This window comes from Channa argus, chromosome 18, assembly GCF_033026475.1.
Source record: "Channa argus isolate prfri chromosome 18, Channa argus male v1.0, whole genome shotgun sequence".
Lineage (NCBI taxonomy): Eukaryota > Metazoa > Chordata > Actinopteri > Anabantiformes > Channidae > Channa > Channa argus.
Window position 1 is genome coordinate 8,665,031 of NC_090214.1, and position 24,988 is coordinate 8,690,018.

At 39.8% G+C, this 24,988-nt stretch overlaps 1 protein-coding gene across 1 annotated transcript; it reads left to right on the forward strand.

Annotated features, from left to right (window-relative positions):
• Positions 1-314: 314 nt before the first annotated feature.
• On the forward strand, positions 315-24,884 carry gpsm1b (G protein signaling modulator 1b). The gene is made up of 14 exons (XM_067483971.1): positions 315-556; positions 7,636-7,857; positions 8,742-8,877; positions 8,981-9,123; positions 9,998-10,121; positions 11,026-11,141; positions 11,465-11,620; positions 11,707-11,815; positions 14,634-14,748; positions 17,500-17,570; positions 17,695-17,865; positions 22,491-22,644; positions 22,803-23,008; positions 23,176-24,884. The coding sequence occupies exons 1-14, from the start codon at positions 495-497 to the stop codon at positions 23,374-23,376; spliced, it is 1,986 nt and encodes a 661-aa protein (XP_067340072.1). The 5' UTR covers positions 315-494; the 3' UTR covers positions 23,377-24,884.
• The last annotated feature ends 104 nt before the right edge of the window (positions 24,885-24,988 follow it).

The window sequence follows — 24,988 nt, forward strand, 5'->3', positions numbered from 1 at the left end:
CTGCAACTTGGATTTTATTAATTTGTGCTCAAGGCATTAAAAAAAACGTTAAAGCGCAGGTGTCCTGAATACTGGACGACCGTGTGTAAGGGAACAGTGAAACAGCAGTTACCTCCTCCAAATAACTAAACACAAAACATGTATATATTTCAGTATAGGCATCTGTGTGATAGCCACAGCACTGCATTGATTTTTGACAATATTGAACCGTGAACAATGTTGCCCTCCTGCGCGCCAGCAGCGCGTTCAAGCTCTTCCAGTCCGTGACGCGCCCTCGGGGGCGGGGCTGTGTGTTTTTATGATGTGTTTGCGCAATACCTCACTTCCTCAGCGGCTGCCATTGCTGTAGTGAATGAGGAAAGAAGAGAGGGAGAGAGAACGGAGAGGGAGTGAGTGAGGGTCAGAGACGCTAAACGGCTCAAGAAAGAAGCAGGGAGGCTATCGCAGCGGGGGGAAGCAGGCGAGAAGAGAGGACAGATCTGCTGCGGTATTCCATGGCTCAGTCGGCTGCCAACGGTGTGGACCACGATCTGGCGAGCAAGAGGCTGCACTCAAGGTAGGAGCCCACGGGGGAGAATATCGGCACACAGGGGTTCAGACTTGTAGCGTGTCTTTTGGGAAAAGAAAAAAGGGAGCGGCAGAAGGGAAAAGGAGTAAAAACACTCACAGGTCAGGGGGGGGGGGGTGTTGCCTGTTAAGGGAGAGACCGACAGGGGGGACATGACCAGGCAGCTTTCACTGATTTAAAGCCCACTGTGGCAGCCAAAGCCTGGTTCCAAGTCTCATTCCTGGCTCGGGTCATTGAGCTGCTGTGGCTGGAATGTACAGACTGTGAGGAGCCTCAGAAGATGTGGACGTAGCAGGGAAAGGGGTGTAGGTTTGGACACACCGACGGGATCGTCACTCGTGGCTGTGGTTTAAACGTGCCATGTGGGTGCGGAGACGCACCATATGGAGGCAAAGGAGAACACGTGATTAAAATGTGAACGCCGATGCAGAGACTCTGTGGGTCAAAATGTTACCCAGGATATTTGCATGCTTAATGTTGTGTGATAACCTTGTTCCCACTCATTTGCACATTTTCTCTCTTTCCTTGTCTCAGCACAACCTGTGTTTTGTGCCATCTGCATGGCATAAAACAGTTTGAACTTTCAGTCCCAGTTTACTGCGGTGGCTTTGGCAAAAACACAGATGTTAGAGCAAACCAGTGGTTTCACAGAAAAACACAACGCTCATCATTCATGTGCTTGATGCACCCTACATCTCCAAAACTAAAAGAGATTCAGTTTACTGTCATGATAACCTAAGGACATGGTGTATCTGCTAATTATTAGTTAATATTTCAAAGAGAAGGTTATTTAATGGGACTGCTGCAAGGCAAATCCAGACAGTGTAATGCAAACTCAAAGCTGGGGGGGATATAAAAGTTATTATTAAGCAAACACATTTGTGACACTAAATAACAATGTTTTAACAAAACATTAAGATGCATTGTTTCAGGCTAGTGTCTGTGATACAGAGAGAGGGCTGCTGGGAATGTTAATAACTGTTGAGTTGTGAGGTGACATTCATAAGCCCTGCAAGGTTGCCATGTCCCTGACACTCACGCACACTCACACAGACATGCTCACACACAGATAAATACATAGATTAAGGTGCAGTGTTGGTTATGAACATATAGCCATGACTACTTTGAATGGAGGCCATTAGTTTAGTATTAGTTATTTGAAATTAAGTGTTCTGGACCTTAATCTGGGCCCTTTGGATGGTGTCAGGCCAAGCTGCTGGGCCCAATATCAGGCAATACTATCCACTAGACCTAACCTGCTATACTTTTAGACTGAACTAAACCTACCTTTTAAAGCTTCTTTTAACCCGCCACCCTCACCTAAGCAGCTTGACCCCACCTCATATCTTGGCTGGTCATAGAGCGGCTGAAGCTCCGTTGATAAGGCAGTCATCCACTCACCGTCAGCGGTTCGACCGGCTATGTGTCGAAGTGCTCTTGGGGAAGACGTTCAACCCCTAGTTCCTTACAGCTGGTCCGGTGAGCCCCTGATTGGCAGGCGCCGTCATCCATGTGTAAGTGTGACTGAGAAGCAAAAGCACTATTGTAAGAAAACCATCGGTATGAGTCAACCAGGGTTTCCTCTGTTTTTGTTATATTGTGTATTGTAAGGTTGGTTAGATTAAGAAGCCTATGTATTAAGTGTGCTGATGATGTCATTAGTGACGCCATATAACTTGCCTGTGAAGTTTACCTTTTAAGTTTTTGCTTTTAAGTTTTTTTTTTTTTTTTTTTTTTTTTTTTAAAGATTTTTTTTTTGTTTTAAAGTTTGTACAAGAGAGGTAGTTCAGCTCAGCCTTTGGAAAGAACAGAGACAGCTATAGGAGTTGAAAAGGAGTTGGAATTGATTTGTGAATGTGTTTGAAATTACTATTCGTAAACGTGTACTGTAGAATTAATGACTTATCCGCCAAGTTGTGAAACGTGGAATTCAGTAAATGTTCAGTGTTTGTCATATAATGATCTCTGGAGTGGATAATTGTTGGACCACAGGATACTAGTAATATCTCCCCTAAATAATGTAAGTTTGGGATCCCTCTGTATCAAGTACCTGTCTTACTAATTAGAAGAACATGGGTGCTTACCTGAATGTGTGTGAGTGTTAAAGTGTGTTTGACTCTACAGGCTGTATCCTTGAGTTGGCGACATGACATTAGGATTTACCAGCATCTGTATATCATAAGTTAAAGCCCATAACCCGCTAGCATGCTAAGTAGCTACAACCAGGCACGTCCATGTCAAGCTACTCCGGGACACTTTTAAAAACATATGGAGCAACCCACCAGGCACCTTCAGCTATTTCATGCTAACAAGTAGAAAGGTATCCACATCTATTTCTATACCTGAGCTTCTGTCTTAGGTACCCAGTAGACCAAACAACATCATAGCTAGCATGCTAAGAAATGTGTTATAAAAACAAAACAATAGCCCACTTTTGTAGTCCACTAAACACACGTTTCATACATGTACACTTACCTGTTTTAACACCAGTCAGTCACCTTTTCTCTAATCGGCCATTTTCACCACCTGCATCAAGCTCCTCCAATGCCTGACTTGCTCTGCCGAGCTGCTGTGCTTCTTCTGTTCCTTCTTCCTCATGTTTTTTTTTTTTTTTTAAATGGTGGTTGACAACCCGAGTAATAGGAGCATTCTACTAAGCACTTTAAGCTTTTTCTCCCGATAGACCATTTCTACTGTGTCCTATCATGGGGAAAATGTTATTCAACTCATCGTGAAAGTATAACTGTTGTTTACATTCAGATGCTTATGAAAAACAACTTAATAGACAATAGTTTATGAACCAAATTCTGCAAATGACCTCATGTACACAAATAACACAGTTACTTTTTAAATTGCAAAGCCCCAAGTTTAAATTAAAGTGATTCTTTCTTAATTGATTGTTTTATTTTTCTCTCCATAAGAAACCCTGCAGAAAGCAGGGGCTAAGGCTAACAAAATTATAGAGAAACAAAATGTGGTTTTGCCAGTGAATCAGGCAAAAAATGAAATAAGTCAGCTCTGCTCTAACTGAAAGTGGCATGTACTAAAAGAGGAAAAAACATTCCTGGAGAGTTTCTCTTTGGTTTCCCAGACAACTAGCTGTGGCACTCTGTAATTATGGCTGGATAGTACTCAGAGCACCCACTTTCTTTGCTAAGCCAACACTCTCAGCAGTGAACTTCCTTAAATATGGAATATGAAGTAAAAAAGAGAAATATAATTTAAATAGAACAAAAACTGTCAAAAATGACGTACAAATTTTGAATCATGGGATTTAATTGTGACGTTTTAATTGTTTATGGTGTACTAGAATATATCATATGCAGGTTGTGGTTATAAGTATCAGAACATTTAGTGCTTTTAATCTCATAACCTTTATCAGTAATTCTAACCAGCAACAATGATGACCATAATCTGTGGTGTTTGGTGTTTGCATAGGCACACTTTTATTGTAACACAAGCCACAGTAGAGGCTGACGTTTAGCTGAAAAACAAACCAGAAACTAATATCGATTGAAGTTTTTGCAGTTCTGGTTATTGGGATGTTATTCCTGTAACATTGTTTTGATCATATTGTGACTTTTTAAATGTGCCTGAACTAGAAACAAGTTTGTGTTGGCATTATTTGGTTCAATAGGAGTCAAAGTTGCTACACTGCCATCCGGTAAGGTTTTAACTTTCATTTTCATTGGATGTTCATTCACATTTAGGTGGTTTACAGCCGTGTACAATTTCACTTCATTGCCTTTAATGAACAAGGTAGAAAAGAATACATAATATGTAATTAACGTAAAATTAACTTGACTTTTTAATTTAACTTTGTCATGCTGCATTTGGCTAAGCAGCTCTGTTAGTGCATCAAAGTTACCTATACTACATGTGAGCTATAGCTTTTATTTTTAATCTCAGTTGGACAATAATTTTTTACAGTTTGTTCTGAAAAGCTAAATCACGGTTGTAAATTGCTACCACACTGTTCCCTAATTGTAGGTAATAAATCATCTGCTTCACCTATTCAACTATTCACACACACACACACACACACACACACACACACCCATGATTCCATCTGCCATACAAGTTGCTTGTGTGACACACCAGGAGCAACTTGGGGGTTCAGTGTCTTGTGCAAGGAGTCTTTGCCATGGAACTAGGCGGAACTGGGAGTTGAACCACTGACCCTGTTGTTTGTGGATGGTTGCTCTACCGATTGAGCCACAGCTGGCCTTAGTAAATGTTCAGATACCCAAACCTACCCCTTACCCTAAGTTTGCCATTGTTCGTCTAGATCAACAATGATACATTATGATTCATGCTCTGACAATGGGTCATTGTTGAAATGATCCTTTTTTCCACTATAAGGAAGAACCTTAGACAGGCCATAGTTCGGCATGCACACAAACCTCACCATGACCTCCCTAATTTACTCTCTGAAACCTGTCCAATATGTTACATGTTCTCTGTGCTGCTATGGCAACAGCACTGGGCGACACTCTCCCTTAGACCACAGGCAGGCTATTATGGGATGAGTGTCTCAGAAACAGACCAATTAGTCGTAATCAGAGAAGAGAGTGACAGACTGTATCACACAGACCCATTCTTTCACTAACCACAAAGATGGCAAGAATGAAAGTAACTGTGAAAGTCCCCTCATGGAGACAACCCCCTTTAAAGCCATTGTTATATCTGTTTTTAACGTGTCTACAAATGTCTTTTTCTCACAATTTTGCTCTTATGCGTCTTTTTATTTTATCTTTCTTTCTCTGTGGTACTTATTCTTCAAATCAGACAGTTTACATTTACATCACAGACTTTTATCAAGATGATACATACTTACTAACTTTACAACTGTGCAGCTAAAGATTTTTGACTATTTCTTCAGGCGTTTCTAGACTACACCCTTTTTTCCACAATCTGTTTTACAAGTCGGGACTTTACAATTCAGTGGTGTTTTAAAGAGGCCCCATCACCCATTTACAGCTGGAGTCCTCATTGTCCTCCTCCTCTTCTGTCACTAAAGTATTATGTGTACATTTTGTGTTGTATAAGGCATTAGATTCAGGATACAAAACATACCAAACAAATAAAAAATGTGAGCTATTAATTAGGTGTGTGTGTGTGTGTGTGTGTGTGTGTCCCTTACGTCCTCTTTACTAATGGTCTTGGCTGGTGACCTAATAATGTTTCTGCTGATATCAGCTGATGGTGGGATTAGTCTGGGCCACTCACTGCACTGTGTGGTCTCTACCAAGAAGGTGTAGGTCACTGGATTAACTATTCTCTCTCTCATCCTTACCCTCGAGCTCTCATTGGGGCATTGGTGAAGCTTAGAAGTATTGCAATCGCTATGTCATCGCCGGCTCTCCCCCCTGCTGCTGTCACCCAGAATGTTCCCCACATTTTGCCGTACCTCTTTTTAAATTGTGGTGTATAATGGAAAGGCAGAACAATGGATCTTGCTTTCACAGCTGAGGACAGGTTGAAAGGGATCAAGAGAGGGAGCAAGGATTTTTATCAAGGACCTTAAGAACTGAATGACATTAACAGCAACGGACACCTCTCGGTAAAATCCAGTTTTAGTTTAATGAAACAGGCACTCTTTAGACATTTACTCAGCATGTTTGGCTAAGAAATACATTTGTAACTGGACTTTTCTACAATTTCTTCCCGACGGTCTCACCTACGTGAGTAGAGCGTCCACCATTAAGTTTTTGAAAGCCAGATGTGATTGTTGGCTGATCTTGGACTGTGTGTAGAATGTCCAGTTGGTGTGCGTCCAGAGCTATAACAACCTTGCTGAAATTGCGTATTCTTTTGGGAGCTATTCGGTGGACAATATGGACACCATAAAAACAGCACAATCTGGAGAAAATGACTGCTGGAAATTCCATCTGAATGAGTTAATGATAAGTGTACTGCCTGAATGAATTGCGATCTCTGTGTAAAAAGTTGCTCGTTGACATTTTCGGAGTCTTGTGAACTGTTACCCTCATGGCATTGGAGCCTTGCCCTCTGACCGGAGCTGAGAGAGCTGTTTGTAGACTAGTCCACCACGGACCCCGACCTCAGGCTATGCTAAGGCCTTTACACTTGGAGCTGCAGGTGTATGTGGACAAAACCCGAAGCAAGCAAAAACACAGGTACTGCTAGTACACTGAAATAATTAGCCCTGCGTTTATGTTGTTGACATGCAAGGTTTTGCAAACCAAATGACCAAAGTGAAACACTGAATTCTAGATCAGGACACACATTTTGAGAAGATGTTGATATTGTCAACTAAGGATGGTTGTCTGTTATAGTAATTCAGTTTGGCTCTGAACAATGCCATTGGTATTACACTCAACTTATATCTTTTGCAATGTGCCTTTTGTTAAACAGATTAATTTAAAGATAATCCTGGCTTAACTCTACATTCTAGTACTTTATCTGGAATTTAGATCTGGATGGCTGGTCTTTAGTTTATCCTGGATTATACATTGAATGTGGGGTGTATACTTTCTGAAGTACAATCCAACTTATTTGTACATGCACAGATTCGGCTAGGTAAGTCTACTTTTCTTGCATAAAATTTGGTATACTGAAGTTCCTAGGTGATCACTTCAACGTTACTAAAATAAGTTCGATCAAAAGTTGTTTTTGTTTTTTTTTAGGAACTTGTCAATACACAAGTTTTTCTTTTACAGTCTCTGAGTAAGCATCATTGATCTACCAGCTACTAAAATTGAAGGAAAACAACCAGTTTCATCTGCTTGATAGACCGACTGATATAGCAATAAACTGTGTTGTAATAAATGTGTCTTTTAAAAAACAGACTCATATAAGCAGTAAGTAGTGAAAAGTACAGCACCTTTTTCAAGGTGCTCATCTTACAGCTTCGACTCTGTTTCTAGGGCAACAGTCCGCAGATACGGAATCAGACCTTGTTGTCATGGTGATGCTGCCAATTTGTTCTTCCCACTGTGAAGATGTTAAACCGCTTACTACTGTAGTGTGATGGTGCTCACATATTGATACTGTCTTCTGTCTTTTCCTGTTTGTGTGTGTAAACCCATGCTGGGAACTTGCAGGATGGAGGCCTCTTGCTTGGAGTTGGCCTTGGAAGGAGAGCGGCTGTGCAAAGCAGGAGACTTTAAAGGAGGAACAGCGTTTTTTGAGGCAGCTGTACAGGTCGGTACAGAAGACCTGAAGACCCTCAGTGCCATCTACAGCCAGCTGGGCAATGCCTACTTCTACCTAAAGGAGTATGGCAAAGCCCTGGAATTCCACAAACATGACCTTACCTTGGTCAGGTGATTACTGAATGCTTCACTAACTGCTACCTACTGCAGAGCAAATCATGGTCTCTAATTGCCGCCCTCTAACTTTTGTAAAATTTGGGAAACAGTCTTTTATCTGTACACTTTTACCCCCGTTCTCCATTGTGTTTCCTGAGTTTCCATTCAACTTAACTGAGGACATTGTGCACTGTTTCCAGTGTTTCTGATACATGACTGTAGCAAAAGGCTTTTCTTTATAACAAATGTAAATACAGAAATTAATTTAAAATGAAATTATAAAGAAAATATCTTAATTGTATGCTTATTATGGTTTATAATGTAGGCTTATGAAATAGGCAGTGCAGCTGTATAATGATTATTCACTATAGTCAGGTCACTTATGCCACATGATCCCTCCTCAGTGTTTGAGCTGTTTTAACAGTATGCAGGAATGACATTCTGGTGATCCTGCTATTTGATACAGGAACAGCCTATTTCCAGTCTTCTACTGATTGTATTTACTTTATTAGATGAAAAACCCCAGTGATTTTATTATGTTGACTTTGAGTTAGAAATTGCAAATTCCAAGAAAAAGTGAGGGGACTTTCATATAGCAACAATTAACAACGACCATGGATATTTAGCTTATACTGTATGACTAATCTGGTCCCCTACAGTGGGTGCATCTGGTATTTCAGCAGGGAAGTGATTAAAGCCCCAAGAGAGATTTACCTTGTTACATTACAGTCTCACCAGGGCCACTGGGACCTGGTCCTAATATGTAAGCAACAATTAAACCATACAATACAGCATCTCTCAATTGATTACTGTCCTTGTACTGTAATGGCTAATGTTACAGACCTAAATAACCTTTGTGTAAATTTTAATTTTTTATTGTTGCTCATTTGCTCTTTCAGAACGATAGGAGACCGAATTGGTGAAGGGAAAGCCAGCGGAAACCTTGGTAACACATTAAAAGTGTTGGGACGATTTGACGAAGCTGTTGTGTGCTGTCAGAGACATCTGGATATTTCTCAAGAGCAGGGCGATAAGGTAACAAAAGCAACAATAGAGTGAAACCTTTGCCCCTCTGTGTTTATTTGCTTCTTATGCAACATAACAACTGTACTTCAGGACCTTTGTTTAATTTTCATAGGTCGGAGAGGCCAGAGCACTGTATAACATAGGAAACGTGTTTCATGCCAAAGGAAAACAGCAGTTATGGGGCTGCACCCAGGAGCCAGGGGAACTGCCTATTGATGTCAGAGACACACTGCAAAGGGCTACTGGCTTTTACGAGTACGTAAAGCAGTGACAGTGTAATGAACACATAAAACAGAAGGATGCACACAACACAATATCAAAGGATATCAATATCAATATCCCAGGAGCCCAGACAAGTGGGTTTCTTGATGCATTTCATGTTGATTCACTGCAGAAAACTTCCACTGCTACTGGTATGCTGCGTATATCGTGTGTTATGTTTTAAATTGCCACAATTTGCTACTTTCATCTCCACTTTGATCCAGAAGCACTTCTGGCAGTTATTGCACTTACAGCTGTTCTTAAATACCTCTGTGCCTGCGTGGCACATCTGGATTTGCTTTTTTTTCCTGTTATTTTTACCTTCTGATTATAAACTATGGTTTAAGGGGCAGCCCAGACTTGATTTAGTTTTATGCCCAGTATTTTGGATTAAAACTAAGATATTGCACATTCTTTTACATAGTTTCTCTTACTTCCATCCCTGACACAACTTCACCCAACTCCACTGCATGCTGCTTCTGTGATGCTTCACTACTGGGCTGCTGCAGGGATTAATGATGAGTTCTGCTTACTTTTTAACACAGTGTTGCTTTGTTTGTGAATATTTCAATTTATTTTCATCAGACTAGAGAATAATTTCCCCCTATATGTTGTGTTGCATGCACCTTCAGGTAAACTTAAGGCTTAAAAGGGGTTTCCTCATCTGTATCATAGTCCATTTTTGTGAAATGCAGACCAGATTGTTGTTATTTTGTTGTACTGTAGCTAAATATTTCTGCAATTTTGTCCTTGAGTTGCTGAGTTTGGTTGGAAAACAATCCTTTGTAAAGAATATTGCTCTGCCTTATCACCAAAGAAATATTTCACACCTATTTTTGAATAATGATGTGTACTTTATCCTGTGTAGGATGAACCTGTGTTTAGTCAAAGAACTTGGTGACCGAGCTGCTCAGGGCAGGGCCTATGGGAACCTGGGCAACACTCACTACCTGCTAGGAAACTTTGTCGAAGCTATCAAGTTCCACCGCCAGGTTAGTAATTCAGAATGATTACAAGCATCACGTTCACAGTACTGCAGAGTGCATCGATCTGAGTGATGAGCCCCGTGCCAGGACAGAACAATTTGGCTTTCGTGTGCAGCTGTTCTCCATAACGTTACCTTCGGTCAGAAAGTGTAGGGAATGCTACAGTACATGGTTAATTTCAGTGCTCATTCTGGAGAAAAGATCCAACCTCATTTGCTTATGAACATTTCAATCTGGCCAAACTTTTAAAGTCAGTTTAAAACCCAATAAAGGCCTGGCCTATTGTTCAAAAGGTACTGATTTCATTTCACTGAATCTGTTTTTGTATAAAAACAGAAGATGGAGATCATGTCTGGCATTGAGTACAAGGACAGGGATAGAGGGATAATGCCATTTTTTTTTTTAAATGAAATGTGTATTATCTACTGCAGTGCTAATGTAAGATACTGTAGTTAGTGCTCCTACCTATTCCAGTGTTTTGCTAGCAGATTTACCTTCAATGAGTTTTTCAGTGGATCAAGAGCCATCTCTCACTGTATCCACATAGTGTGCAGAGGTTGATAGCTTCTCATAGAGAGAAAAGGAGGAAATTGGTTTCTTGGTGAATCAGTGGTAAGTATGGCTTTAGGCTCTCTCTCAACATGTTTCCTGTCACTCTCCATTGTAAACCACTTGTTCCCTCATGGGAGAATACGGTCTGTCATCTCTTCCCTATTACAAATCTATCAGTGTGCTACGGTGTGGAGCACGCTGTTTTTAAACCACATCAGTACAGCTGATTTGATGCGCTGAGCTCGGCTTATATGGAAGTGTGTCCAACAGAGCTCTGAATTTAAACAGAAATGTGATAAAGAAAAATGAGGTTCAAATTTAGGATTAATATATGGCGTTGTTGCTCTGTCATTCACAGCGATTATCCATTGCCAAAGAATTTGGGGATAAAGCGGCGGAACGTCGAGCCTATAGTAATCTAGGCAATGCCCTAATATTCCTGGGCCAGTTCAACACAGCCACAGAGTACTACAGGTGAGAAAAGGGGGCAGTCTGACACCTAGTGGAGAGAAGACAAAGTGAAACTCATCAACTTTAGACAAAATGTGAATAAAGCACAAGTGGCCTATGAAATTCTTGAGATGTAAAACATAAAATATAAATGAATATGAATTTTTTTAACAATGTTTGGCTATATCAATTCACTCTATTATTCTATTCATATTCTATTCACTCAGAAATTTCCCCACTGTGGGAAAAATAAAGGTTTAACTTATATTCACTAAATGAAATAATCTCCCTTTGTTACCCACATCTTAAATGTCACCTCATAAATCCCTCTGTTCCTCTTCCTCCAGGAAAACTTTGCAACTGTCCAGGCAGCTGAGGGACCAGGTGATGGAGGCCCAGGCCTGTTACAGCCTGGGAAACACCTACACTCTTTTGCAGCAGTATGAGAGGGCCATAGACTACCACCTGAAGCACCTGCATATAGCACAAGAGCTTAACGACAGGTAGAGTGAGCATGAACAATGGCTAATAGATACGTGCATGAGCAAAGCGCTATTTATTCAAAAATGGTGTTGATGTTCATCAATAGGGTAGGTGAAGGTCGTGCCTGCTGGAGTCTGGGAAATGCATACGTGTCGTTAGGAAACCACAAGCAAGCTCTCCACTATGCCCGCAAGCACCTGGACATCTCTAAGGAAGTGAGACTGTAGAGGCAGGCTTACTCATGTCCGGTGGTCCAAAACGTATCAACCCCAGAGATTGCTGTATGACAAACACTGAACATTTATGGAGACCCACGTTCCAATGGAGCCAATAATAAAAGTAACACAGGACAAGTTCCTCAAATCAATTTGAAAGAACAAGTTTCTCAAAGTTATTCCTAAATCCACAGAACATGGTAAGAAACCGTGTACCTCCACAGCTACACACTCAACTTTCCACTACTACTTTTTGGTGCTCGCCCGCTATCTTGTAGCGCCAATACCTTGAAGCCCCAATCTGTTCAGAAAACATAGTTTCCTTAACAACTCGTTAGGCAAAAGGCCAAACTCAAGGGCTAACGCTTCAAAGGCAGCCATGTGATGTCATTGATGACATCATCAGTACATTTATACATTAACTTCTCTCTAACTAACCTTACAACACACAACATGAACAAAAAAATAGAGCAAACTCTGGTTGGTTCATACATACCTGTCCCTAATTGTGCTAAAATATTAGAAGCAATTACTAATAATATTGGAAACAATTACCAAATAACTTACCAAATAACTAACAGCAAAACCTGGTGGACTAGACGATGTTCATATTCCATTGTATGGATGATTTTGCCAATCACAGACGAGTTTCAAGGTGCTGACCCATCAACAATCAACACAATGTCCCCAGGAACACATTTCGGTTTGCTTGTGCCAATTCTGCTCCCTTTCAAGCTCTGGCAGATATTCCTTTGTTCAAGGTTTCCAATAGAGGTCTGCCATAGACTGGACTTGTCTCCATCCACGGTGGGCCTAAAGATCATCATACTGCAAAATTCCTAGAGGCATAGATGGTTGGGGGTTTTTAGGAGAAGAAGGTGATTTGACGTCAGTGCCTCCAAGTCCAGGATCATTGGAAGGTCTAGTTATTGGGGTACTGTTTATGATGGCTTCTGCTTCACAGAATAATTTCTGCAGAGTTTCTTCATCCAAACATTGATCTTTCAATGTAGTACAGAATATTTTACTAATGGAACGAATCGCTCTCATACCCCTTCACCCCCTTCTTGATGCCGTGCTGGATCAGCTTATTTTATATTTTGGACATGTTCCGTTCTTCTACAGTCCTTTTGAGCTCTCGCTTGGCACCAACAAAGTTCGTTCCATTTTCTGAACGTATTTCCAAAACCGGACCTATTCTTGTGCTAAAAATTCGTCGCTTGGATTCGTCAGGCATGGCAGCTTGGCTGAGCCTACCACCTACATAGAGAATTCCATCTTGAAGCACTGGAGCACCTGGCAGTGATGAATTTCCGCCTCTGCTTCCTGGAGCTCACCCACACGTAAATTGTTCTTTCTTGTTTTTAGTTCAGTTTTTTATCTTTGCAGTTGAAGACTGCTTGTTTTTGTCCCTTTCATTTTTGGCAATACTTTAAAATGGCTCCTTTCTCTTTCTGGACAAACTTTGACGCTTATCCTTCAATCTGAGGAGCCAAGCTACAGCCCGTTTATGTCCATGAGGAGTAGTACTCTGTCAACCTTTGCATTGTGTCTGGGCTTTCTTCAGCCACAAGAACATTCACTGTGACATTTCTTCAACTGTTTCAAGCCCTTGCAGGTCTGGATTCTTTAGCCATTTCTTGACTTCCTGTGTGAGGAAGTCAGGCACAAAATATCCAGTTTGTTTCGCAGAAAGTTGTCCATGTTCTGACCTCCTTCATGCACAGTCTGCAGGATTAAGCTGAGAATCTATATAGTGCCACTCTGAGACTGTTGAGGTCTGCTGTATCGCTGACACCCTATTAGCTACGACTGTGCGAAACCTTGACGTCTTATTGCTAATGTATTTTAGCACTGCTGGATTATCAGTCCAATATGTGGAGTCCTTCAGTGGTAGCTCCAACTCCTTCCTTACCATTCCGTCCACACATACTGCCAAGGCACGTCTGTTTGGCATTTTAATGTCCAACTCCTTTAATGGAAGATTAATGCAGTAGTGTCTGTTTACCAATCTAGCAGACTGTGACACTATCCATAAATAGACAATCTGCCTTAGACATCTCCTGCTCCCCCTCTTGACCACCCTTCGTAAAGTCATATTCAAACTGCTGACTCAACAGGCCCTCCAGCTTGGCAACAGATTATACGATTTGACACAACCTGTGTTATTCCATCTTTGGTTCTGTTGCAACCACCTTATTTTAGTGGCCCATTAACTGTCCATCCCAGCATAATTGTTACTCCATAAGGCCCATTGTTGATCCTAAAGATGACCTACTCTGGTTCCATTGCCTGGACAACATTAGTTCCAATCAACAGTCCTATACCTGTCTTGATGAGAGGTCTTTGCACCCCTTTAAGATGCGGCCACTTTTCCACATCCTCTTGTCTTTACTCACTGGAATACCTCTCTAAGAACAAAACTTTATTTAGCTCTAAGTTATTTGCTTCCAAAGTGGCTTACTTCCAACTCTGTTACCATGTTACTAGTCATGAACTTGTTTTCCCCCATAGTTGTAAGGAGATGGTTAAGATTTTTTTCCCATGTAGATTCGGTCATTGAGAAGTTTTTCTGTCCAAAACATGGCTGTGCTACCATGCTCATTACTTCGTTGCCCTTTTTTGCCTTCACTCAGACAGGAACTATGGAACATTAATATACAATGATCCCTGGAGTGCATATGTTTTGGACCACTGGACCACATTTTTACAAACACAGTAATGCCTAAAAAAGTTTGGTAAAGTGTAGGCTTTTTGGATTCAACCTAATTTGACCTTTCTTGTTCTTTTTGTCCCTGTGTCTTTATTCCTTCCTCAGATTGGAGACAGAAATGGCGAACTGACAGCTAGAATGAATGTGGAGCAGCTGATGGAGGCTCTAGGGGTCGATGAGAGTGACCTTTCACCCTCCAGTTCAGAGTTTGAAATGCAAGGTGACACTAAAAGGTTTTTAGGCTAAATATAATGTGGTAATTAGTGACCTTTAGAAGTACAGACAGGAATTGTTACCGATGAACAGTTGCATGCTTCCCATTTCTGCCTATCCTTTATGCTAAACCAAACTAACCAGCTGCTGGCCATAGCTTCATATTTCAGAGTTACTGACAGAAAATGTATAAGCAGGTTTTCCAAAATGTCTTTTCCTTAAATCAAAAGTACACATACACACAAATGCACAAAATCAGATGTTAGAAATGGGATGACACCGGACACCCCCTCCCTCTAATTATAGATCCTTTAGTGAGACACTCAGGCAGTGTGAGTTTAATTCCCACATACAGTATCAGTCTAATTGTAACAGAGTCATGATGTGTTTGTCCTTTCGGTGTTACTGAAAAGTGCATATTTTAAAGAGCTTTTTAACAATAAAACTAATATCCATCAAAACCATTAATGAGATACTTTGTCATTTGACAAAAAAAGTAACATTTCCTCAGATTTTAACCTATTTTTCAACCACTGTACAAATACGACATCAAATTAAGAACCTCCTGGTTAGAATGTGGTAATAGGTTAAGCTGCTCACATAAAGTATCAAAGGTCAGCTGCTTTGAATTTGAGAAAAATTGCCAAATATTTTTTGGAACTGACTGACTTTAAATCAGCTTACTGATCAGTAGGGGTGAACGATATGGGAAAATAATTGTGAATTTAGCTTTTTTTGTTTTAATTTTGTAGAGAAATATTTCGATCGCAATTTAATGTGTGTTTTTTGTTTGTTACCCTGTCGTTTAAGACCAAAACCTATCAGACATACTTTTTTTTTTTCCTGTTAGGGTAGACTTTTGGGTTTTTAACATGGGGGTTTCCTTTGGCCAAGGAAATTTTCAATACATTTAGCAGCACTGCAGATAAACGTGTTTGTGTCTCAAACTTTCCTTATCCATTCTCACTGGCTTTCTCTGAAGGCGGTCAGATTTCTGTATGTGAAGCCTGCAGGAACACTTATTGTATTATCATGTATAATAACATCGTAGTGTTCAAAAACGTGTTCGATTGGAGCTCTTGTGATTTATTTATCTATTTATTTATTTATTTTTAAGTTGTGGTATCGATTTAAACGTGATGAATCGTTCAGCCCAACAGATCAGCCATAACAATAAAAACACCTGGTGGTTTTAATGTTATGGTGGACAGGGTCAGCATGAGAAAACTAACTCTGGCCACAGTCGACATTTGTCAGAACACAGTGCATTGTAGCTCGCTGTGTAGCCACAGACCATGATGACTCTGTCCACCTGAACGTTATACAACCAGGTGATGTTACAGTACAAAAGTTGCGATTCATATTCAAACAAAGACCAAAAATATCCATTTGTTCGATAAAACAATGCCATCAATCATGACTCTGACTGTGGTATTAAACAGTTACCTGGTGAACTGACTTTGATCACTTTCACCTACTATTGTCTTCTCCCTCTGGGTTTTACGCTTATGTAATTGGATTTAACGCCACGTATGCAGCTTACTCAGTTTCTTAATCACAGTGCAGATTAAAAATCCAGTTCTCTGTGTGTGTTTGTGTCTGTGTTTGAATGCATATTTAAATCAAAGAGCTGTGTGTTTGCGCTCTACAAACTGTGGTTAGGGGAAACTGCCCATCTGTCTCAAAGAAATTGAAACAACCTTAGAAATAGATTTAAGAAGTACAGAATATTAACTCTAGGATTTAGTAAATGGGACTTATTCATTGCCTCCCTGCAACAGATAATAGGCTTTTAATCTGCCTTAAAATTCTAGATTCTGCTCCCACAACGTCCAGTGTTATAAGAATAATTTAAGAGGAGGCAGACTTAACAGAAGCAGTAATTTGTGTTATGTCTGAGCTAAATATGACAGAAAGCAAGGAGAGTGTGTGTATTGAGGTAGGATGAGGATTTTAGTTTTACAGGACCTCTAGGTTCAAGAAGATGTTTTGTTTCTAAAACACAGCAAGTTTTTAACATTATTCTCAAATAATGAACTTGATAATTATAGCTTACCGCCAAAACTTAAAATAAAAACATTTGAAACTCATTTAAAGCTACAATATGCTGCTTTGGGGAATTGGGCTAGCTGCAGCATGAGACTCAAAATAAATCCACTCATGACATCAAACACGGTCGCTGTGTCAAGGCCAGTGGTGTCTCATAACCCTTTTGCATCTGCATATGATGCATGGTTTTGGCCTCCCCTGATTGACTAAAGGGGGAATATGTGTGTCTCACCGTCAGTGCAGTTCTGAGTATGTGTCTTAGGAGTAAAGATATGGTATGGAGCATATCTCTCCCAAGAAAAAAAAACATGGGAAAATGTTGTATACTCTTGGTTTAATGAAGCATAGAAGAAGTTTATCTTTATCAAGTTTATCTGCTCACTCAGTCTGGCTTTTGTGTGATGTTTGCTTTCATGAACTCTCCTTGGGGCAGAAACTCACACCCATGCCCTACATTTCCCTCACTGGTGCAGAGCTGGCAAACAGACTCTTATTCAGACTGTTTGCCTGGTTGTCTGCCTAAACCCCACATCCACACTGCACATCATGTGACCACTACTAACATTGCAGTCTGCTGCAGAAAAAAAATCACACAGGGTGCTTTTGTGCTTGAATAAGCTCAACAAACAAATGTACACTCTATGAGAGATCCTAAATTTGTTTAATCTTATGAGATATTATATTTCTTTGCTTGTATGCTCTTCTGTAGGAGCAAGACCCAAATTCACCAAGAGAAACAGCATGGACAGTGTAGAACTGTGGAAGTACTCTTCAGATAAGGTGATTTCTCTTTCTCACATTTCAATATGAGACTCCAGAGGGAAAGGTTTCTGTAAATGTTATCCACACGCCTCTCCCCAAGCTGTTATCAATTCCTCTTTCACAATATTCTCTTTAACTGCAGAATGGTGAGAACCAAGAGTTGGAAAGCGTACCCAGGAGATCCAAGAGTCAGTTGTCACAGCCCGGTAAGAGGAAAGGCTATGCTGACAGTCAGTCATCAGATGAAAGGCCGTGGTTGGACTCTCCTATTGAAACTGATGACATCACTGTGCAAGTCCCCCCTCCTGTGCCAGTAAGTGGCTTTATCTTACAGTCTTTTTAGATTTTACTCTCAACCAGTGCGCCGTTGTGTGAGATATATGCCTACACTCTTACGGCGCCCTGCTACACATTACTGCTTGTACAGTAAAGCAAGTTTCATAATTCTGCGGAGTACTGCGTTTTTAGTTGACACAAAGCCTAAAGAAAAAGGCTTAAAATGTGATTGTCCCCTTAATGTTTACGTATCTGTGCAGATTGTAACTACTCAAGCTGTAAATTTCATTATATTCCTTAAGCGTATTATGCAGCACACTGAAACGTGTAAAAACTTTCCCCAGTTCACATTGCATTCAGTGTAAGATATGGCAGCTTTTGACTGAAAATCACTGAAAAGCCACCTGAGAAAAGCTGGGTTTAAATTTCCTCCCACAAAACATCAAGAGGCTCTGAAATGCTGACTGCTGAGTTAAGTTTCACTTTCTCTTCATCCCCTGTCCAACATGTCTTTAGGGCTTCCGCTCTAAAGAGAAGATGAGCGAAATTAGAGAGATTAAATTGGAAATGCTTCTTTTAATTTCCCATGAGGTTGTACAGTAAGATGTAAGAAGTCAGCTACAGTGTAAAGGTGTCTTGTCGTCTTATTAAGTGCCAACAGCGCTTCATTTGCTGTGAACTAGATTCCTAATGAATGTGCCTCACAGCTGTTGTACCCTTAAAATTCCCCGCAGCACATAATCATACATATTGTTTCGGTGACAGTGCTAATTGTTGTAATCAGGAGGCTGACATTGTAGAAAAGTGTGAAAATTACTGGGCTGCATGATAATAGGGACTGGAAATAGCATCCAAAACAAAATGTTGGTGATCCTATGACACTGAAGCATACTGTTGTTCACATCAGCAAGTCTGTTGAAGTCAAAGTCTAATGCTTATAAGGCTTGATGTCAGTGAGCTTTAAGGAAGTATCAGATACAAAGATTAATAAACATTAATTCACATTCTAGAGTCATTGTCTTATTTTATCAGTTGAGCACCACAGTTTCAATCAAGGACATGAGGACTGACTGAACTGTAATAAAATTACCAAATAAAGGAGTTGTAAAAACTACTCTAGCTCAGCACAAGGACCACTAACCGTATCAACCCATCGATGTTGGTTTAAAAAGTGAAGTTAGTGATTCCCTAATTCATGATTTTCAAAAACAGCAGATAATGACACGAACCAAGTTGAGGCAAAAAAAAAAATCAAAACGAAAGAAACTACAATTGATTAACATTTAACACAGATGTAGACAAGGAACCGAAGGAATTGTTGATTTATTTATATACGTGACAACAGTGGGCTAGCAGATGTTATCAGCTCCATTAGCAGCTTAAAGATGCAGTTTTCTGAACTGAAATCTAATAGTTTCCAGTTGACTGGTTTTCAAATGAAAAACTTTTAAAAATGGTCTAATGAACGCACAGTGGCTACTTATTATGCAGTAAAAGATTGAGGCTTAAGCTGCCTATCCTAGGCAGAAAGTAAGGTCCTCACTAGATGATTCATGCTAAAAACGGGGAAATGCTGACACAGGTTTGTGCTTTTATTACAGTGGAGAACTGATTAGTCTTAGTATTACAAACATTAAAAGGGGGGGGGGGAAGCTAGGATGATATCTCCTGTTAGGATTAGAGGTTAGATAGTCAATTGATTGAGTGCTTGTTATGTATGTTGTTTACTATCTTTATTTACTGTGTAGTTGCCTTTTATTTCTCAAAAGTATTCAATACATCATCTAAAACAACTTGAAGTTAGAAAGTACCATGATGGTTTGATTTAGGAAAGCAATACTTGTCTTCTCCTCCTTTCACATTGATTTCCTTCTGTTTTCCTTCTCTTTTACACACACATGACTTGATTTTCCACTTGTGTCTCTCTTTCTCTCTCTGTCTTTCTTATCATCACCACATGTCCCTTTCTCTCTTGGTCAGGCCCTTTGGCCTTCAGCCTGATTAATAGAACAATCAAAAGGGGAAGTGAGGCGATCCATGCAGCGAAGACTGTGCAGAGGACAGAAACTGCTATAAGTCACAGCCGATTAGTGTGCAAAGAGCAAGTAAATAGCAATCACATGATACGGCTTTTTAAGAGGCGTGTTAGAAAAACAATCCTCAAGTATGAACATTAAAGACGTTTTGTCTTTTTGAAGATTTAAATGATGAAATTGGGGTGAGATGATCTCTGCTGGCTACCAGAGCTTGCATGCAATTTACTCATAGCTGTATCCCTGCACCCATCTTTCCACCTCTTTTCTCTCCTCCTCCCCTTTGTCCCCCCTGGCCCAGCTCTCCCTCTCTGCTGATAATGTGACCTTGATCACAGAACCACTACCCTCGCCACAGGGTCATCCCTCCCGCTTTCCATAATGAGTTGTTTTCCCACAGAGCGTGAACGGGACAAAATGGCCTGCAGGAGAGCTGCAGAAAGAGAGACAGCCAGAGGGAGAAAGTAAGACAGAAAGAGAGAGAGAGACAGACAGCTAGAAGAGGAGGAGGAAGAGGAGGAGGAGGAGGAGGAGGAGGGAGGGTCATGATAGAGATGAAAAGACTGCTGAAATGAGGAGGAAAAGGAGAAGAGGAAATTAGAAGGAGGTGGTTTAGTAAAGCAGGGGTGCAGAAAGAGAGCGAGAGGGTGATGTAAAAGTGGTGTGTGAAAGTAGGGGAGAAGAAGGTGTGAGCCAGGCATGTGGACAGAGTGAGAGGGAGAAAGAGCTCAGAGAAAAATGAGTGAGAGAGAAGGATAAATAGAGGACAAAGACGTGCCACTGGTAAGATGTTTCATTTGTTTTACAGCTTCAATAACAACATGGTGGAAAGGATACCAGAGCTTACTAACACTTTCTTTTACATTTCTGGCACATGGAAGTGTGTAGACATTTGCAGTTTGTGTGTTTGTATCTATAGAAATGTTACCCTTTTTGTTCCAGTGGTAAAACTGTTGGTTGTTGAAGAATGGTTTCATTTTCCAATACAAAAGATCCAATAGAAAATACAAAAATACATTCCTAGAATAGAGCTGACCGAAATCAGGTGCTGATGTTGTCCTAGTTCACATTTGCCGAAAGGCAGAATTGTTTTAACTCAATCCACTAGTTGGTGGTAGAGTTTTCATGTTAATTTTTTCCGTCTTGACTGTACAGGTTTTAATAGGGAATTTTGTCCAGCAGGTTGTTTTTAGCTGTAGTTAAGGTGGGCAATGGAAGTACAGTCAGAAAGCTTTTGTAATTAGAAGACAATCAGCCTGTTACGATCTTTGTTGCTTCCTTTAACCTTATTGACCATTTATGTTTTTCCCACTAAGATGTAAGGGGATTTTAAAGCGTCAAATGCTTTAGAATCTTGTTTAAATGGTTTTTATATTTTACTTTTTTTTTCTTTTTCTTTTTTTTTTTTAATCTGTGACAAGTTCACAGAAACAGTTTTATTTAAAGGCATTTCTATGAAAAAGCCTGAAATATGTAGGATCAGATGAGGACCTTTAATGACGCTTACTGTACATTTACATTTATCATGTAATTTAAAGTTACAGCTTATTTTTGCTAGATTGATAGTAAAAAGATAGTTAAGAGTGTGTTGCCAGTTTGATCTGTACTCAGTGGGCCAGTAGCATAATTTTAATTTTGGCTCAGAGTTATTGTGCTTATTTTAATGTAGCGATCCAGCCGATTAGATTATTCAATGAAATATTTCAGAAGCACTTATGAAACGTAATGAATTCAAATTTGCATTGCTATTTTTTGTAGCTGAAAGTGTTTCATAAATAAATTATCCACCAGTTGCAAAGCTTCAATACATTATCTAGACCGTGGCACTGCGTCAGAGAGAAGAACAATGTTAGAGGGCACTTCTACAGTACATCAACAGTGGACTGAGCACATTTGGAGCACTTCAACCGGGATTGGTTTTATAGTCATTGATCAGGTGATGAGTGCTACAGCAGCTGGTGTTTAAAAATGTGTCAAAATAATAATAAAAATAATATGTGTAATTTCGACCTTATTTGGTTAAAAAAAATAGACTTATAATAATAATAAACTTGTACAATTCGATACAACATAGCTATATTAATAACCTATTGTGATAACTGATAAACTGATCAACATATCTGAATTGAACACCTCAAAAGATTTCTGTGGTGGTTACATCTATATATGCTAATGTTTCCAAATTATTTTACAAGTTACCATTATCTGGGCCACTGTACTTGAACATAAATGGTGTGTTTATTTTAAAATGACATTTTATATTTTACCACCTTCAGTATCTGGGCCAAGGTACTCTCACTAGGAATGCCATCCCTTGTGGGTTAATCAGATTAGTGTTCTCCTCCACAAGCTGGTCATCTTGAAAATCCTCATTATGTAACTCATAATAGCATGGGTTTTATTATTTTGTTTGCAGAATCAGGTAGGCTAGGAAAAACTTAAGTGAACTACATTTTTTTTTCATAAACTTGATTTTATGCTCAGAATTTCTCCTTATTTGTAGACAATATTTGACTCTAGAGTTCAATAAAAATGTTTAAAAAAAAAAAAACAAGTCAGTATATAAAGTAAGGTTTTTGCAAAACAAGAATTCGTGAGTGTTGCACGAATATGTCTTCTGTTGTTTTAGAAGTTGGGTCGTGATCCCTCAGATGAAGACTGCTTCTTTGACCTTCTCAGCAAATTTCAGAGCAGCCGCATGGATGACCAGCGCTGCCATCTTGATGAACCACAGAACGGAGACAACGGAGAAGGTGCCGCAAACTCTCTGAACGAGATGATAGGTAGCCGATATTTTTTGTTTTACCTATGTGGGCTATTTAATGAACATCTTAACCCCTTTTTAATATTCTGGATGTGTAAAATTCAAAAAGACAAGAATCTCTGCAGTATTTTACTTAAAATACATTTGCAATCACTGTGCTCTTCTCTCTTCTCTTAGATCCTGCAATTACCACTTCACCCCAGACTGAGGAGCTGTTTGATTTGATTGCTAGCTCTCAGAGCCGCCGTCTTGATGATCAACGGGTTAATGTTGGGAACCTTCCAGGACTGAGGATAACCCATAACAACCTTGGACACCTGGTGGGGGACGGAGATCATCAAGAACCCAGCGATGACTTCTTCAACATGCTTATCAAGTGCCAGGTAAGGTCACAGTCTTGTAGGACAAAAAGGGGTGAATCCTCTCAGATTGCTTATTATTAGCCCTATAGACTGAGGAGCGGAGTTGAATGTGTGTTAAATTAATCAGGGTTATTTATTTTAAGGCATTTGTCTCCACTCTCTAAATCTCTTCATCTCTCTGACTGTAGTCATCCAGGATAGATGATCAGCGGTGCTCGCCACCAGAAGCAGGCCCCCATGCTCCCACAGTGCCTGATGAAGACTTCTTCAGTCTAATCCAGAGGGTGCAGGCCAAGCGTATGGATGAGCAGCGCGTCCAGCTGCCCACAGATGACCAGGACAGCCCGCAGTCCCCTGATCCCGAACCACCTGGTGGATTTTCCAGCTAGGACCTGATGAATAATACTTCACAACTTTGTGGAAATAAAAGCAGAAGAAATTAAAGAAGGATGAGCCAGCATGTAAAGACAGCACTGAAGGCTAACACGACTAACATGGTTTTTAATAAGATAATAAATTCAATGTGCAATAGGTGGTGCTCTGTCAAATGTTGCTCAATGTATTATGTCTGAAATGTGTGTAAATATGACGTGAAACAAAGCTAAACTTTCCCTCTTTGGTTTGAGGAACAAGAAGGTATAAACATCATAAAAATATAAAAACTGTCAATCTAATGCCTTAATCAGCATTTTTCTTTCAGACTTAAGATTGTATTCCCTCGTGTCAGATGTGTTTTTTAGAAGCACACAGTGGACATACAGTGTAATATGTATAATTACTGTGGAGCGTGAGTCTTGGTGGGGGAAAAAAGAGAGAGAGGCTTAGCACTGAAATCGTAATCAGTTTTCTAAAGACACTTAAAAAAAAAAAAAAACATGAATTCAATTCTACTCTCATCAATGCTGCTTTTATCATAATTTATTTTGTGGTTCCCTGCACTCATAGAAAACTGGTGCCATTTCTGCAGTAACAGTATTTGAGATGACCAACCGGTGTTAAACCGACTGGTCAGTTTAAATTTTCTAAATTTTTAAAAAAAAGTTTCAAACCCAATATTTATTTGAATTGACACAGTTACTGAAAAAAGGTTTTCTGCATGAATGTGCTCTATGTGCATTTATAAACAAAATGCATCACTTCACCTACTATGCAGTAACTTGTTACTGAGCAAAGCCTATGTAATTTTATAGTTGCGTGATAAAACATTTCTGCCCGGCTTGTTAAGTGGTGCTATCTGCTTTCCATAATGTTTTAAACCGCTGACAACAGACTACTGCTTACTGCCATCTCCATTACTTCACATATATAACTGTTTTCTTAGATCTGTACACGTAAAAGAATTGAATATAGTTAGAGTAGGTTGTGCTGCTGGAATACTGCCACTCTGTGGTCAAAACTTTATATTTAAGTTAATCTTGTGAATGGACTCAAAAGTGTGTCATCTAAATCAGAGTGAGATGCAAAACCTCAGAAAGCAAATGTTAATTGGCTAAGGGTTTGAAACATTTTACTGTGCAGAGCATCTTGTTTAATGGTACAAAGTGTTTGAAACCTTATCTATGGGCTTGCTTTTCAATCAAAAGTAGTACCTCATTTTTGTACCTGAAACCTTATGCATATATATGAACCTTAGAGATATTGAGTTCTCATTAAGGATGGGTCATGTACAAGTTCAAGGTGGTTATGTTGGATCCGCCTCTGTAAACTGCACATTGGGAGCTACATGTGATGTTTTTTTTTTTTTTTTTTTTTGGAGAATTAACATTTTTAGAAATTACCCAATATGCTTCTATTTGTCTCTGCCATAATTTGTACATATGAATATATTTTGTATTTATGTTCCATTTGAGGACATGAATATGTGCCCTCATGCTTTTAATAAAATGTTTCAGATGTTTCTTTGGGCTCTATTTTTATTTAGGTTTGCTTAAACATACGGAGAGGCTGCTGGAAATGTGTTGCACACACATCAGTTGCTCATTTTAGGCTTAGCAAAAAGTG